This window comes from Phodopus roborovskii, unplaced genomic scaffold (assembly GCF_943737965.1).
Source record: "Phodopus roborovskii unplaced genomic scaffold, PHOROB, whole genome shotgun sequence".
NCBI lineage: Eukaryota > Metazoa > Chordata > Mammalia > Rodentia > Cricetidae > Phodopus > Phodopus roborovskii.
The window spans coordinates 16,052,377-16,069,225 of NW_026126410.1; the positions used below are offsets into that span (position 1 = coordinate 16,052,377).

General features: G+C 44.8%; 1 protein-coding gene and 1 pseudogene across 1 annotated transcript; both read left to right on the forward strand.

Annotated features, from left to right (window-relative positions):
* Positions 1-2,375: 2,375 nt before the first annotated feature.
* Arsl (arylsulfatase L) lies at positions 2,376-7,857 on the forward strand. Its single transcript, XM_051182682.1, has 9 exons — positions 2,376-2,548; positions 2,779-2,900; positions 3,706-3,828; positions 4,153-4,579; positions 5,581-5,717; positions 5,875-6,009; positions 6,331-6,493; positions 7,143-7,264; positions 7,485-7,857. The coding sequence occupies exons 1-9, from the start codon at positions 2,376-2,378 to the stop codon at positions 7,829-7,831; spliced, it is 1,749 nt and encodes a 582-aa protein (XP_051038639.1). The 3' UTR covers positions 7,832-7,857.
* A 102-nt stretch (positions 7,858-7,959) lies between these two features.
* LOC127220765 (zinc finger protein 431-like) overlaps positions 7,960-16,849 on the forward strand; it is a 38,933-nt pseudogene continuing 30,043 nt past the window's right edge.

Consider the following 16,849-nt stretch of genomic DNA (forward strand, 5'->3'; position numbering starts at 1 on the left):
GACCCCGCCCGACGTGACAGACAAGTTCCTCCCAAGTGCGGGGGGGGGGAGGGGGAGGGGAATACTAAGGAGACGACGAGGAGCGAGGTTAGAAAAGGCTGTAGCCAGCTAGATCCTGATGCTCCGTGTTGACGGTGAGTCTGTGCTGAGGTGGAGGGGCAAGAGAAGGGGACTGGCAGCCTCGTTTTGGGGTCAGGGGTGGAATCCACGGGCATGAGGATTCGCCACGAAAAGCTGGGAGGGGAGAGGGAGGACGGAGGAGAAAGTTCGCCCCTCCCCCACCCTAGGGAGAAAAAACAAATAATAAAAAAGAAAGGATCTTTCTGTTCACATGGGAGGTTCAGTCACAGCCAGTTGGTGCAGGTCTGCGTTGGGAACCATCGGGTGGGAAAACTGGTTGACAAAACAAAAATAAGTTATTTTTGCAGAAAAAGTTTGGAGGAGTTGGAGAAACTAAATTAAGATGGATGAGAATCAAAAGCTGAATTAGGAAACCGAAGTTGAATACGAAGTAAAAATGGAAATGGGATTGAAAAATAAAATTAAAGATTAAACTTAAAAATTAAAGAAGAAATCCAAATAGAAATGAAATTTGGAAGCACACTGAAGCAAAAATTAAAATAAAAACAAAATTAAATTAAAAATTAAAAACAAAGCAAAACACTGTTGGCCGGTGTGTGGCATGTATGAAAACATAAGTAAATAGGCAAGGAGGAAAACTGCGTCAAAATAATTAATTATTCCTGTGAAAATTTGACAGCTAGATTCTCAAAAATTAAAGATTTTTTTAAAGTTTTAGAATATTAAAGATTTTTAATGGTTTTTAAAAACTAATACTAAAATTTTCACGACTCCACCAAGTTACACCCTCGGGCCTTGGCACAATTCCAACATCTATGCAGGACAGAAAATCTTGAGGAATTTAAATATTTGCACATGGCATGTCCAGGGGGTGGTAATTAGATGATGAAATTTAACTCTAATTTTTTTAATTTTTGTTTTATTTTTCAATTTGTCTTTAAACTCAGTTTCAACTTAAGTTAAAAATGTATGCATGGTGGTTATTCCATACTACACAGACCATTCTCAAAATGCACAGGCCTCTCCCAGCATGTTCCATATCCCTCCAAATTACACAGGCCCCATTCATCAGTCAGTCCCCTCCCATAATGCACAGACCCTTCCCATCATGCACCAGGCCCCTCCCATAACACACATAGCTTCCAGCATTCACCAGGCCCCTTCCATAATACGTAATAAATAGGCCTCTGCAAGAATGCACCAGGTTCCTTCTCAGAATTCATCAAGCTCTTTACATCATGTACCATGTCCCTCCCAATACACACGCCTCTCCTAGCATTCACCAGGCTCCTGGCACTTTGTCCCACACCTAGCATGCATCAGGCCCATCCCAAAGTACACAGGCCTCTTCCATCATGAATCGGGCCCCTCCCATAATACAAGGAGCCCTTTGTAGCATGCACCATTCTCCTTCCAGAAGACACAGTCCTTCCCCAGCATACTCCAGGCACCTCCCAGCATGCACCAAGCCCCTCTATTTCTGATTTCCTGTGCTATCAGGTCTCCTCTCCCACAACAGTTTCCTGACAGCATGGCTGAAATACCCACTCTAGAAAGAGTGACAGTGATGATGTCACAGGTACTCCCTTAAGGTTCCTGTGGGGGAAGCAGGCACTTAAGGTGATTGACAGCTCTGTCAACTGTCACTACTCATAATATCACGGGAATTGTCTCAGTGAAGTGTTTGTCACCACCTCACAGTGGTCTGTGGGTGTGCTCTCAAGGATGGTTGACTTGGGAGGGCTATGGCCCTGTCCAGCTGGATTGCTGACAAAGGAGGGCTGTGGGTGTGTACTCAAGTGTGATTGACACAGGAGGGCTCTGTGCATGTTTTGAGGGATGATTGAGAGGGCAGGATTGTGGGCGTGTCCTGGGGGATGATAGACACATGTGTTCTGACAAATGATTGACATGGGAGGGCTGGGGGCCTGTCCTGGGGGATGATTGACAAGGGAGGGTCATTCCTACTGTGGACAGAACCATCACCCAGGCAGGTGAAGGGGCAGGGACTGTGAAAGTGTCCTTTCTGTCATATGGTCACTTATCATTTGTTTACTTCTTGCAGAAATCCCCAGGTCAGAAGCATCATGATACATTACCCACATTGCTGGTAAGAGAATCTCCTAGAAGTCCTTGTTTGTGGAAACTTAATTGATTGACAATTTATAATTATTTGTAAATTAATCCTGCACACTCCCATGGTGCCCAGAATTCACCACCAGATCCCTGGAGCCACATGTTGCTACCCAATACCAATGTTCTCTGCCTCGGTGATGTGGATAGAAGCTGGATAGATGACTTGTCACTTGTGTTTCAGGAACTGCCTTGCCGCCTTACTGGGTGTCTTCCTGGGCCTGAAGCCAGTCATAGGCCGGGATGCATCACAGTCTCAGCCCAACTTCCTCCTGCTCCTGGCAGACGACCTGGGCATTGGGGACATTGGCTGCTATGGCAACAGCACCATCAGGTGAGGAGGGAAAGGCCTGGGGCCTAATATGCCTCATGATGGTACCCACAATGCTCCTTACCAGAATACCCATAATACATCAGGATATGCAGGCACCACAGTGAGCATCACCCTGGGGTCAGCTCAGGATTTCCCATGATGCCTAACACCAGGCTAACAGTGAAGCTGATGTCAGGGTCACATGGGTGTTAATGGCCTCCCACTCCATGATACACTTCCCTCCCCCACAGGACCCCGAACATCGACCGACTTGCAGAAGATGGAGTGAGGCTCACACAGCACCTGGCAGCTGAGGCTGTGTGCACACCCAGCAGGGCCGCCTTCCTCACTGGGAGGTACCCCATCCGTACAGGTGAGCAGCCCTGTGTGCCCTGACCACTTCCCTACCAGCCTGCTGGTGATGTCACTTCCTCCCCTTGGCCCTACCCTGTGTATGGCTCACTGACCCCATTCACCCTCCTGCTGATGACCTGACTTCCTCCAACTAGGCATTCAGGATGATACCACTTCCTCAACTAGGCTCCATTCCTAAGTCCCTCCCATTGACCTATGACTCCAGCCACTAATGAGCCCACTGCTGATGTCACTTCCTCCCGTTAGGCCATACTGACACCACTTTCCCCACCTGGTCCCACTACTGGTGTCACTTCTCCATTAGGCACTGATGATGTCACTCCCTTCCACTATGCCCCATTGACGACATCACTTTCTCCCCTTGGTCTGACTCCTAAATACTCCTACTGACCTATGACTTCATCCATGGATGATCCTGTTGCTGAGGTTATTCCCTCCCACTAAACCCCACTGTTGGTGTGACTTCCTGTTATTCCCTGTTGATGATGTCACTTCCTCCAATTATGCCCCTCTGATGTCATTGCTTCTTCCCTTTAGGCTGGACTCTTAAGGTCCTCTATGAGAAACAGGGCCAGGGACATCTGGGAACCATGGGAGGCAGAGCCAGGGTCATGCTGGGAGCTATGTGAGGCAGTGCCAGAAGCATATTGGGTTCTATGGGAGGCAGGGCCAGGGGCATGTTGGGTTCTGTGAAAGGCAGGGCCAAATCCTTCCTCCATGCCCTACTATGTGTCCAAATACTATTGTGTGCTCCATGTCCTACTGTGTGGACACCCTCCTGACTCATCTTCCTTCCGGTGTAGGGATGACATCTGGTAATGGCCACCGTGTCCTCCAGTGGGCAGCGGGTGCTGGCGGCCTTCCAGCTGAGGAGATCACGTTTGCAAAAATCCTGAAGGAGCAAGGCTATGTCACAGGCCTCATTGGTGTGTTCTCTGACGTAGGAGGATAGTGACATCATTTGATGTGGCATGGATCGGGATGTAGGGGTGGTGACATCAGACCCTGACCAGGTAGCAATGTCATCAGATGATATCATCAGATGATGTATGGGTAGGGTTGTAGGGAATGGTAACATCATCTGTCCTGGACAGGTGGTGACTTCATCATACCTGCAGTGGGTGGTGACATCATCTGACATGAGTGGGGGGGGTGAGGTCATGTGATGTGAAGTGAGTGGTGACATCACTGGGCTGCCAGCCCCTACCCCGCCCATCATGCTTTGTGGTTTCCTCTCTTTCACTACCCAGGGAAGTGGCACCTGGGTCTGAACTGTCACTCCTCCTCTGACCATTGCCACCACCCACTGAGTCATGGGTTCCAACACTTCCTGGGGATGCCACTGGGCATGATGGGGGACTGCGCAGTGGCGGAACCTTCTGAGAAGCGCATGAAGCTGCAGCGCCGCCTGCACCTGTGCAGCCAGGTAGCTGCAGTTGCCTCACTCACCCTGGCAGCTGGGAAGCTCACCCGGCTCATCCGTGCACCGCGGTGGATGCTAGTCCTTGTCCTGGCTGCTACTACCGCCATGTTCGCCGCCGCATCGCGTCACGTGGGTGACTTCATCATATATGCTGACTGCTTCCTCATGAGGAACCACACGGTGACCCAACAGCCCCTGCGCCTCGAGCGAGTCACTGGCCTCATGCTCAGGGAGGCAGAGACTTTCCTGCAGAGGTGTGTGGTGCAGGGCATGGTGGGAAAACCCTGATATCACTCTCACCTCCACCATGATTACATGTTAAGTGTCCATCAAAACGCAGTGCATGGTGGGAAATCTCTGGACCCCCCCCCCCATCTTTCCTCCCTCCTCTCTTCCTCCCATGGTTCCCTGTGAGGAGTTCAATGTCAAGGTCACATGGCAGGAGAGTGAGTGCCTAGAAGTGACACGATAAACATGTCATTCACATGGAATGGGCTTAGCTGCCCTGTACGCTCAAGTCTGAATAGACTTATAGGAACTAGATTTGGGGGGGCTATCAATAACCTGCTTGGCAGAGTATCTCCAACCCTCAGCTTCTGAAAAGTAAGTGGAAGCAGGGGGATAGTGGGTTTGATGACAACTTGGATATAGAGCAATAGACACGTGATTGGTAGATGTGGTGGGTTATTGGAGACTAGGAGCAGAGATAGGCAGGTGGATGATTGAGGGGTGAGTCGTGGATGGGTAACAGATGATGCATGTTGAGGGATTGACTACCAGTTAACATGTAACTGCAGACAGTAATAGATGGTAGATCAATACACACATGAGACAGAGATACATGATTGACAGGTGTGTAAGGATGACGGATGGATGTCAGATGCAGATTAATTGACAGATTCATGATTGACAGGTGATAGGTACAGACTGATACAGGTATATGATTGACAAATAGATATAGGTAAAGATTCATTGAAAGAAGAGTGACAGGTGTAAGTACAGATTAACAGTCATTGACAGATGACTGGTAGATGGCAGACATTTGATGGGACAGAAATGACTGCTGATGTCATCAGGTCCCAGGCAGAAATGACTGAGGCTGAGAGACAGGACTACAGAAATCTTGAGGGAAGTTGGTTAGAGGCAGTGATGTCACCGAAAACAGTAGAAACCATCAAAGAGATTCCATTTTCCCATGGGCTATGATGCCTTATCTGGCCTCTCCTTGTGGCCTTTTATGTCACTGTCCCCCCAGGAACAAGCACCACCCCTTCATGCTGCTTGTATCCTTCCTGCACGTGCACATCCCCCTTGTGACTACTGAGGACTTCCATAGACGGAGCAAGCATGGGCCATATGGGGACAATGTGGAAGAGATGGACTGGATGGTGGGTGAGTGACCGGCATCCTCGCAGGGGCTGATGGAAATGCCCCATGTCCCTGACCCTGTGTGGGTCACAGTGGCTGATGGGATAGCCCCATGGAACCCCCCACATGCCCCTCTCCTGTGGGCCTACATGTCCTTGGTCACAAATGTCTGACCTCGCAGGGCAGATCCTAGACACCCTGGACCGGGAAGGACTGACAGACAACACGCTTGTGTACTTTGCATCGGACCATGGAGGCTCACTGGAGTCTCGTGTTGGTCATGTGCAGCTTGGGGGCTGGAACGGAGGGTACAGAGGTGAGCTAGGTACTCCACCCCGGTACTTAACACAAGCACTCTCTCCAAGACTCCCTTGGCTAGTGGCTCCATCTCTCCTTCTCATGATCCTTCACCCTCTCCCCCACTTCCAGGTTCCAGGGATAACAGGTATCCTCTGCTGGTGGCTCTGCCTCTCCTTCCCATGCTCATTCATACTTTTCCTCCACTTGTGGTTCCCTGAGTGTCCTGAGGTGGTGTCCTTCTCTCTCCCTCCTCTATTCTTTGCCACTTCCTATTCCTACCAAAGTCCTCTGGCTTGACATTCAGTCCCTAGCCTTACTGCCAGTCCCTTCTTCACAGGTGGCAAAGGTATGGGTGGCTGGGAGGGCGGCATCCGAGTTCCTGGTATCTTCCGCTGGCCTGGAGTGCTGCCTGCAGGGCGGGTTGTGGACCAACCCACGAGCATGATGGATGTGTTCCCCACTGTGGTCCTCCTGGGAGGCGGAGCCGAGCCAAAGGACAGGTAAGCAATGATGTCACATCAGGAAAGAGCCTGAGTGACAGCTGCTGTCACATATATGTGTGAGGCAGGGGTTGGGCTGAGCAGGGTGGACAGGTTAGCACTAAGAATACCTAAAGGGAGCCTGGGTGACGACAGCTGCTGTCACATGAATGCAGGGCCAAGCCTTAGGACTGGTGAGCAATGATGTTACGCTGTAAGTGTGCCTGGGTAAAAGCTGCTGTCATGCATATGCAGACAGGGTAGGGAGGAGCAAAGGGGACAGGTGAGCACTGACATCACATTGGAAGTGAGTCTGAGTTACAGCGGCTGTTACATGGCCAGTGAGAGAGGAAGACATGAAACCAGTGAACAATGATGTCACACCGGAAGTCAGTGACAGCTGCTATGATGTGGTTGTAGGGTGGGAGCAGGTGAGAAGGGTGGGTGAGCAATAATGTCACAACGGAAATACACTTGAGGGACAGGTGGGGCTGTTACATGGTGCAGTGGGGGGACAAGGCTGCAGAGGACTCGAGTGACTAGTGTGATGTCATATGGTGCAATACAGAGGTAGCATAGCAGAGTGCTTGAGTGACAGGAGAGGTTGTAGGGCCATCCTATTGGCATTGTGGAGCACCTGTTTAACAGCTGATGTGTCACCAATCCCTAGGGTGATTGACGGGAGGAACCTGCTGCCCTTGCTACGAGGAGAAACCCAGCACTCAGACCACGAGTTCCTGTTGCACTACTGTGAGGTGTTTCTACATGCTGCACGCTGGGTACAACGTGACCGTGAGTACACACACACACACACACACACACACACACACACACACATAAAACTCTTCTTACTAGGAAGGGAGTGCTTCTGGGTTGGAGTGGCCATGGGTTAGGTTCCTGTCTTTTTCACATCTGTGTGTCAATGAAGTCATGTTTAGGGGGTGTATACTATTCCCTCCCCCAGAGTATGCATACTGCTATGTGTCTCTTCATCACTGTAATTGGCCTGCAGGAGGAAGAGTCTGGAAGGTTCACTTCATGACCCCGAACTTCCACCCAGAAGGGGCAGGAGCCTGCTATGGCAGTGCAGTTTGCCCATGCTTCGGGGATGTGACAGAACATGACCCGCCTCTGCTCTTCGACATCTCTGCAGACCCGGGTGAGACCCATCCACTGAATCCTGACTCAGAGCCCGAGTTCCACGAGGTGGTGGGGAAATTGAGGCAGGAGGCAGTACGGCAGTGGAGTTCACTGAGCCAGATCCACCAGCAGCTGGGCACCATCTACAACATATGGCGTCCTTGGCTGCAGCCACGTTGTGGGGAGTTCCCGCACTATGGGTGTGATCTCGAGGAGTGAGGGTGGGACTCCTCATGTCCATCACCTTCAGAATGAGAAGTTACATTTATCCTAGTGCTTTGTAGGTGCGGGTGCAGGGAGTTCCCTTGGTGAAGTACTAGGGCAGAGTGTTCCACTGAGGTTTAGGCATGACCTCCGGGATTGACACCCACAAGACATCCTCTGAGGCCAAGGGGCAGGGCTTCACATGTCCATCACCTTCAGAAGTGGATATTAAGACCATCACAATGCCTTGTAGGTACTTTTGTGTGGTGTTCTACTTTTGTAGGTGTGACCATGAAGAATGACACTCACAGTGGACCCAGGTGCAGGGTTGGGGGTGTGACTGGTAGGAGTGATCCTCCACCATTGTCAGAACTGGACATTAAGTACTTAAAGATGCATTGTTGTTGTGAATTCCTGAAGATTTCTGCAGGCAGTTTGATCTGCCTTTTGTGATTGCTACTTTGTCTCTGGTACCTTCTGTTTGAAGTCTTATCTGAGAGTTTTCTAGGGATACATAGCCTATGCAAAACTTGGTTTGGAAAAACCAGGCGGACTGTGGTATTCTTTGAAGGAGAATTTGCATTTGTTATTGTCCCTTTGAGAAGCTTAGATAAGATGTTTTGGGATGGGAAATCAACTTGATAAAGGTGTAAATTGGATAACAATAAAAAGAAAAAAAAATTCCTTCCATAAAGGAGAGGTTTCAGTCTTGAGATGCTAATTCTCCCAGCAGTTGTAAAGGCTAAAATCATCCTTAAGGTGCCCCTGCATCTTCTTTCCATGGACCTAAGTGAATGTGAATCCACACTCAATCTACAACATTTGCACCTAACATGGCAAGAAGAACAGGAGATTCATCACACTATTAAGGACCCTCTGGGTAAAAGGACTCCAAGATTGGCAGGGTCATGGGTAATTTTTATTCTCCATCTCAGGAGCAGCAAAATGTATAGTTGCTAAAACAAGCATTCAGGAGGCAGAAGCAGTCAGATTTTCTGAGTTTGAGACCAGCATGGTCTGCAGAATAAATTCTGGGGCTACACAATTAAATCCTGTCTCATAAACACCAAAAAAACAAAAGCAAGAGCAAAGAAAGGTCTACCTTTAATCGGAATTATTCTTTCTCGTGGCTGCCTACATGTATAAAGGATATTGAAGAAGAAAGCTCTCTCTTTGCCTGCTTGCCCTTGCTCAGGCTAACAAGTTGATTCCTTTACCAGCGTTAAAGTCTACTTCCTTGGAATTTTGATATATACTGAAGACCGGCTGAGATATTCAGCTTCATGAACTAAATAACTAGTGGACTCTTTAAATTTCTATTGGTAGGAAGCATTGTTGGACTACCTGGACCACAGCTTATACACAGTCTAACAAATCCATTGTCTATATAAAAGGAGAGATTCATTCTATCAATCCTGTTTGTGTAAAGTGGAGTATTCAGGAATATAAAAACATAAAAAGTAAGCCCAAACACATTTTGAGAAAAAACTACATAAAGCTGGCAGCCACTGTTAATCTTTAACAATTTCTTTTTGCCTTAAGGACAGACATCCTAGTAGTCACTGTGTACCAGGGTAAACTTTTAACAATTGTCTCCTGTTTCCCAGCTAGGCAATTATGGGATTCTCTGTGTTGTATTCCCTTAAATTTCAACTGTCCTATGTGACTCTACTCTCTGCCTTGCATCCTTTCAGGGACAGCAAAAAGGTAGAAGCCAGGCTGGAAGGAGATTAGGAAAGTGAACCTAGATGTGTTACCTAACTACTAGAGACAAGAGTGAATGAAAGTGTGCATGTGTGGCAGAGTGTGATAAGCCTGAGAAGCCAGTCCACTAAACTGAAAGCCACCTGGTCCAGTACTAGACATTGAAGACCAGAGACTGGATGCTTGAATCGAGACAGAGTTCACACAGTCATGGTGGGCTCTGCTTCTCAGTCCTGAGCTGGTCCTTAAACACCTTGCATATGTTCACTTTCCTAATCTCTTTCCAGCCAGGCTTCTGTATATCTGTTTATATGCTCCTTACACTGATTCAGTCACAGGCTTTTGCAAACATCCCAAGTTAACTTCCTAACCAAAAGCTGTAAAACTTAAAATGTAATGTAACTTTAAGGCTGACCTCAAGGTTGTAAAAGCTCTTTGACCCACACTCAGTGCTTAATTTTACTACAAGAAGAAGACCAAAACCAACTCCCATTGCCACAGTTCAGAAACCCAATCTCTGGCTGTGGTCCTAATTAACTGGTAAGCTTCTTGTGCTTATAGTGATTTCTTTTATGAATAAAGTTTGCTTCTGTTCCTGATTTAGGTAGTCTGTTCCCCCACTTTTTGTGTTCCCATACTAAGTATTCAACTTTCCATGAAGACAACGCTTTTTTCTTTTCTTTCTTTTCTTTTCTTTCTTTCTTTTTTTTTTTGTTTGATGGGAGATGCCATTATGTAAATATGTTTCTCATACTGGTTAATGAATAAAGCACTGTTGGCCAATAGGAAAGCAAGATAGGCAGACTAGGAGATGAGGAGGAAAGAGGAAGTAGTAAGGAGGAGTCAAGATGGAGAGTCTGGAGAGAACAGAACCGCCGTTCCTATGCTCTCGGTAAGACCACATGGAAATACATAGAAATGGATTAATACTTAAGACAGAGCTAGACGATAAGAAACTAGTAACTGGCCAACAGCATAATATCAAATACAGAGTCTCTGTGTGTTAATTGGGGCTGGCACGGCGGCGGGACAAGACTGGCAGCAGGAGGAAAAACCTTACTCCTTACAGTTGTTGATTTTTTGGGGGTTTGTTTGTTTGTTTTGTTTTTTCAAGACAGGGTTTCTCTGTATTATTTTTGAGCCTGTCCTGGAACTTGCTCTGTAGATCAGGCTGGCCTTGAACTCACAGACATCCACTTGCCTCTGCCTTCCAAGTCCTGGGATTAAAGTTGTGTGCCATCAGTGCCCAGCAGAAGACTACTCTATTATTATTTATTTGCCAACAGTTTGCTCTGAATTTCAGTAACAAAGCTAAAGCAATGGAATGATCATCTAGCTTTCTGATGGGAGAAAGACCTATTGTCTTGTGATCTAGTTCTTATTTTTCTTTCCTTGTCTTAAGTCCCTGTGACAACCAGGTAAAAAGTGCCTTCAGTTCACCTGACCTCAGTGTGAGGTCACAAAACAAACATCTCCTTTTTGTCCTTACATTTCTCTTTAGTTGTTAGTATTCTGGGCACATTTTCATCTGTGTAACAGGAAATCACTCCACCCACATAATATAGTGGGATATGCAGCTGTGAAAGCTAACTAGCCACATTGTGTCCAGCAGGAAGAAGGGAAAATGCCTATTGATCGCAGATTGATAGCAGGGCCTGCTATTGGAGCCAGGCAAGTGCTATAGAAATGCATATCTCTGCAGATCTAGAAAAGGTCTTTTTGTCTGGGATGGAAGGCAGGGTTAGGGACCATTGTGCTGTGTCTTTAAGAATAGTATAACTCTATGGGAGGTGCCTCACTAGCCTGATTGGCGACCTGCCAGCCAGAAGTTGTGAAGGGTCCTTCCCACCACCAGCTTCTAACTTGACTTTGAAGAGAAGCTGGCACCAGTGGTTTCCTGTGCTGTGCTGTGAATGCTGCTGCAAGGAGCTGAGCAGAGAGCATGGGCAATCTGGCAAGCCATGACATGATAAGCTTGGGGCTTCATCCTCCCCTGGCTGGGTGGGGGCCTGTGGCCAGAGGCAGATTTCTGCATGTTCCTGCCTGATCCTGCCTGATCCTGCATGGTCCTGCATGGTCTCTGCAATTCACATGCCAGCAGTAGCTACTCTGCTGGCTGCATCTGCATTAGGAACTGGACTGTGCTTTGAAATATCCTTGCTGTTGACATAGCTATGAAAAGCCAAACAAAGAAAAGTCCTCAAACAAAGAAAGTCCTGGTCCCTTTAGTATCTTCAAGAAGTTCTGAACTTTAAACATTTAGCATATATGTCTGGAGTTATTCTGTGGAGCTCCTAAACAGTATTTCCTGTTTAGAGTAGCACTCCACTGCCAAACTGTGATGTAGAAGAGTAGACAAGAGTAGTTCTTGTCTCCAAGAACTGGTAAGTTCTTGGAGACAAAGTCACAACGTATAATTCTGGTAAGATAGGACTGCATCTCAAATACCCCAAAGATAAGTGGTATGCTAACCATGACTGTTATTATAAGATGCTAATGTTTGTTCTCCAAGATTAACCAGCTACATTCCCATAACAAAGGAGACAATCATGATTTACAACCACCAGAAATGCCCATCCCTCCATTAAAAAAAAAAAAAAAAAAAAGAAAAGAAAAGAAAAAAGAAAAAGAAAACAGGCGTTTTTAAAGGCAAAACCCACAAGCCCTGTTTTAGCAGCCATAACAGGCTGCAGAAAAGACCAAGCAAGATGTAGACCTCTGACTCAACACATGTTACTTAGTTGCCTGCTTTCTGACCTTCCAGGAGTTGCCCCAGGCACTAGGAGATCAGATACCCTCCACATGGCAAGGAACCACTCAGAAGTTAGCTGGTGGGACTCTGGATGTGCCTTACAGTAAAAGTAGCATGCAAAGCATAGTAACCATCCTGGGATGGCCTGTAAGCCACAGCAACCAGTTGACCAATCAACACAGGACAGGTTGCCCAAGCCTGGAAGTTCACCAATCCTGGGACTGTTGTGTACCCCTAGATATTCTCCTTGCTCTCCCCCATAATTTCCACACCTCACAGTTCCTCCAGGCTGTTCTCATTCTACCTGCTGTGATGAATGGATGAAGGGCCCATAAAAGTTAACTCATTAAAAGACTATGCTTTTGCATCAGAATGTGTCTCTTGGTGATATTGGGGTTCAGAATTTGGGCATAACAATACAAATCCCTAGTCTCTGGAGCACATGGCCATAAAGCCTGTTTCAAATTTTTAACAGAATTTCTTTGGATTATAATTATATTATTTTCACTATCTCTTTCCTGCCTCTAATCTCTCCCATAGTCCCTTACTTGTGTTCTAATCCATGGCCTTTATTTGTTTAACAACAGTTAATATGTGTGACCTGTGTTTGGTTTCAGGACCTCCTAGCTATGAAGTAAAGAAAGGGTTGGCTATATTCCATTATAATGGAATGTGTACACATAAGATCCTATGATTTGGAAGAGGAACAGGAATTGCTTGGTGAGAGTGGAAGATTTTACTAAACTACAAATTTCCCAGATTAGGGTCTTGAACAAACATAGTGAGAGAAGACAAATCTGGAAGAGTATTTGCTCTCTGAGTAATTTGATCTCTGCCCACCCATTAGGGTAACTGCTAATGTCCTGAAGCCCAGCTGGGTGGTCCTAGCTCATGAGGGACTCTCGTAATGCTTGGCAATCAGGAGCACTGGAAGGAGGTAGCTTACCAATCCTTTCCAGGACTCTCTTATTCTGCTATAGGGGTCTAAAAGGACCACAACCATGCCATAGTTAGTGTGGAGGTCACTGTCTCCAAACCAGGAAGAGCAGGTTTGCTGAGCTGTCAGAGTTGCTTGGACTGGAGTAGGCTATGAGCTTGGCAGTTTTTGTTGGTCCCTATGGAGACTTGAGTAGAAGCCCTTGGTCTCTGAACTTTGTTGAGTGTAGATTGTAAGAGGCTCTGCCATCCTGGCATGGGAGACAGTAAGCTTGCAATATCACTGCTTCATTTTATGTAATTGATGATTACCTCGTGCTATGTAATTGGAAATTGCTTTGAATACCTAATCATGCTTCCTTCTGAATTTGTATATTTCCTTTTCTAACCAAATCCATTTGTTTACTTCAGCAAGAGAATTGCTGTTGAATTTGGCAATCAAAGGGTAATGCTGTAATATCCCTAAGAAAGTTGTCCTGGGATGGATAAGATAGCTAGGTAAGCAAGAGACAATGACCACATAAGACAGAAAGCTAAGAATCAAAGATTATTCATGGATTTTGCCTTCAGTCTGTAGCTTGAATTTTTATCCTAAGCTTCCACAATGATGGATTTTGATCTGCCAGAATAATGGGAAAAAAACATCATTATCTGAGATGCTTTAGGTTATAAAATTTTATCACATCAGTGAGAAACAAGTCAAAACAAAAAAAATGATACACCCAAATTGATTTTGTTGTTGGGCGGAACCTGGGAATATTACCTTTTGGAAGAATGTGGAAGATATCAGGACTTTGAATGGCAAAAGCCATAGAAAGCTCTACACAGAGCTTCATCAGCTACTTTTGCAGGACCTGGAAGATGAAAGTGTTGAGTGTAATGACAGACACCAGAGGTGCAGGTCATAGGATCTCCATGGGAAAGAATACATGATAAATGAAGCTAGGGTCATTTGTGTGATATTTTGGCTCCTAACCTTTCTTATTGTGCACATGTCCCCAAGAAATTTAGGAAGGCAGAATTAAAAAATAATGGGTTGATTTCTTAGGTGGAATATTGAATCTCTTGAATGGCTATTACTTATGATTCATTCAGAACTGCAGTGAAAAAAAAAAGCAACAAGTAGGCCATAAATAATAGAGAAGTCTGTGGGTTGTGAAGAAAAACAACACTACATAGTTTCAGATAGCAGTAAATTGCTGAAGAGAGGCAGGCATTTGCAGGGAGATTATCACCAATAAAGGGAAGGCCCTTGCTCTACTTTGGAATTGTAGGAAGGTGCCTGAAGACTGAGAATCCATCCCATCCCATTATGTCCTTGGTTAATGAAAAAATTGGGCAAGGTAATTCCCCATCTCAGGAAGCAACTTCACACAAAGCCTGCTGCAACTCTAGTCCAAGCATAGCAGGGTCCATCACAAATTTGGGTGAATCATTAGTTTTGTACTGGTTCTGGAAAAAAGGAAGAGGCAAAATATAAGGTCATGCATTCTTAGTCTGGTTTTAGTTCAACACTGTTGTAGGTATCTGTGTTTGGTAGAGTCAGAGCTCCAGTGAGGGGACTGTGAGAGTTTTCTGCATTCTGTGAAGCCTGAGTTGTGCTTCTCTAATGTGTACTCAGTGTTGCTGATATTTTTAATTGTCTCTCTGTGTCTGTTAATAAGCATTTCTCTTTCAAGGTGATAACCCTTTCAAAGTGTTATATTCAGTTTCCTTTCAAAGTGACTTGATGATTATATTATATAGGATATGTCATGGGATAAGTGCAGGAAGCACCAGAATTATATGAATATATTGTCAAAGAAGTATATATTTACAATGTTGTCATTAACACACTTTTTATTGTGTACATGTATGACATATTTTAGGACTCAGTGACCTATAATGATGTGTATATCAGCTTTCCTTGGGAAGAGAGGACTTTGCTGTATCCTTCCCAGAAGAATCTCTACAAATATATGATACTGGAGACCTACAGGAACCTTACTACTATAGGTAATAATGTGAATTTTCCGTCACCTTTTAAAATAAGGGGACAACTGTTTTTCGGTTATTGATGCTCTTTTGTAATTTTAATTGAGAATGAGGAAACATGACATGAATAAATCAGGCATGGTTCTAAGATTCACAGATGGTAGAACTTAAAATTTATACTATTTCCCAATAATATATCACTCTTTCCTGGTATTATATTTTAGGCTACAAATGGGAAGATAATGATATTGAAGAACCTTGTCAAAGTTTTCAAAGACATGGGAGGTAATTTTCATGTATATGCTGGTAGAGATGTGCCTTTGAAGATATTTTATTGTTTCTGGAAGTTTTAAAGAAAAGCAACAGTATAAATAATCACAGCCTCAAAGTGCATTGATAATCATTAAATTCTCACAAAACCATACAATACACTTCAATGGTAGGTAAGTGAATTGTGTTTGCAAGTCATTCTTTTAAGAAGGAAGACAAGGAATCAATGCCTTAACAGATATCACCACTTGAGTCATAGCTCCCTCAGAGCTCAGCTGTAGAAGTGCCAATCTATTTTCTCATAATACAAAAGGTATACAGGTTGAATAAGTGATAAGTGTATGTCCAAAACCTTCTAATAATCAAATAGTTATAGTAAAGCTAGTGTTACTTATGTAGTTGTTCTGACTTTGCTAAGTTTAGTGAGATGGGTACTTAGAGTCCAGAGTTGGGAGTTTCAGGGAAACTTTAATCTATGTACTGTATGTCAAATTGTAAGTTCAATGTGGAAACCTTTTGTTATTCTTCCTTTCATAGGAGTATCATTTGTCACCATAGATACAAGCCATATGAGCATAGGGACATGGAAAAAAGTAATGTACCTTTCTCCATCTCAATTAGAAGCTACATAGTAGTCCCTAGGTTGAGTAGACATGTTGAATGTGATTCAAGTTAGTTTACAAGTAATTGGTTTTACAGCTTCATTGGGAATACATCAACATCTTATACTGCAGAAAGGCCTTATGATTACTAGGAATGTGTACACACTTCTGTTTGTTCTGGATCACTTTGCAAATATAGTATGACTCAGTATAGGAAAATTTATCAATGAAATAAATGGGGTAATAGTCTGAATTCTTCCAGTTCTTTTCAAAAATGTGAAAAATTTCATAGACAAAAAAGTTGCCACAAGCTTTTATTTCCAGCACTCGGGAGGCAGAGGCAGATGGATCTCTGAGTTCAAGGCCAGCCTGAACTACAGAGTGAGTTCTAGCACAGGCTCCAGAGCAATACAGGGAAACCCTGTCTCAAAAAAACCAAAACAAACAAACAAACAAACAAAAAGATGCCACAAATGTGAGACAGGCAATACATTCTCTTAACATCACAGGCATCTTCAAATATTCAAAACAAGCATCAATGAAGGGGAACACGAGTGTAAACAATGTGATAAAAGCTTAAGATCTGGTTACTCTTTACAATTAGACAAAACTGTAAAATTAATTTATACTGATATAAAGATTCAACACTGGTATGAATGTTGCAAAGTTTTTACGTGTGGCAATTATCCTTGCAGGCATGAAAGAAGTCATATCAGAGAGAAACCTTCTAAATATACACAATGTATTAAAGCCTTTTCAGATCACCTTCATCTATAATGACATAAAAGAGTTCAT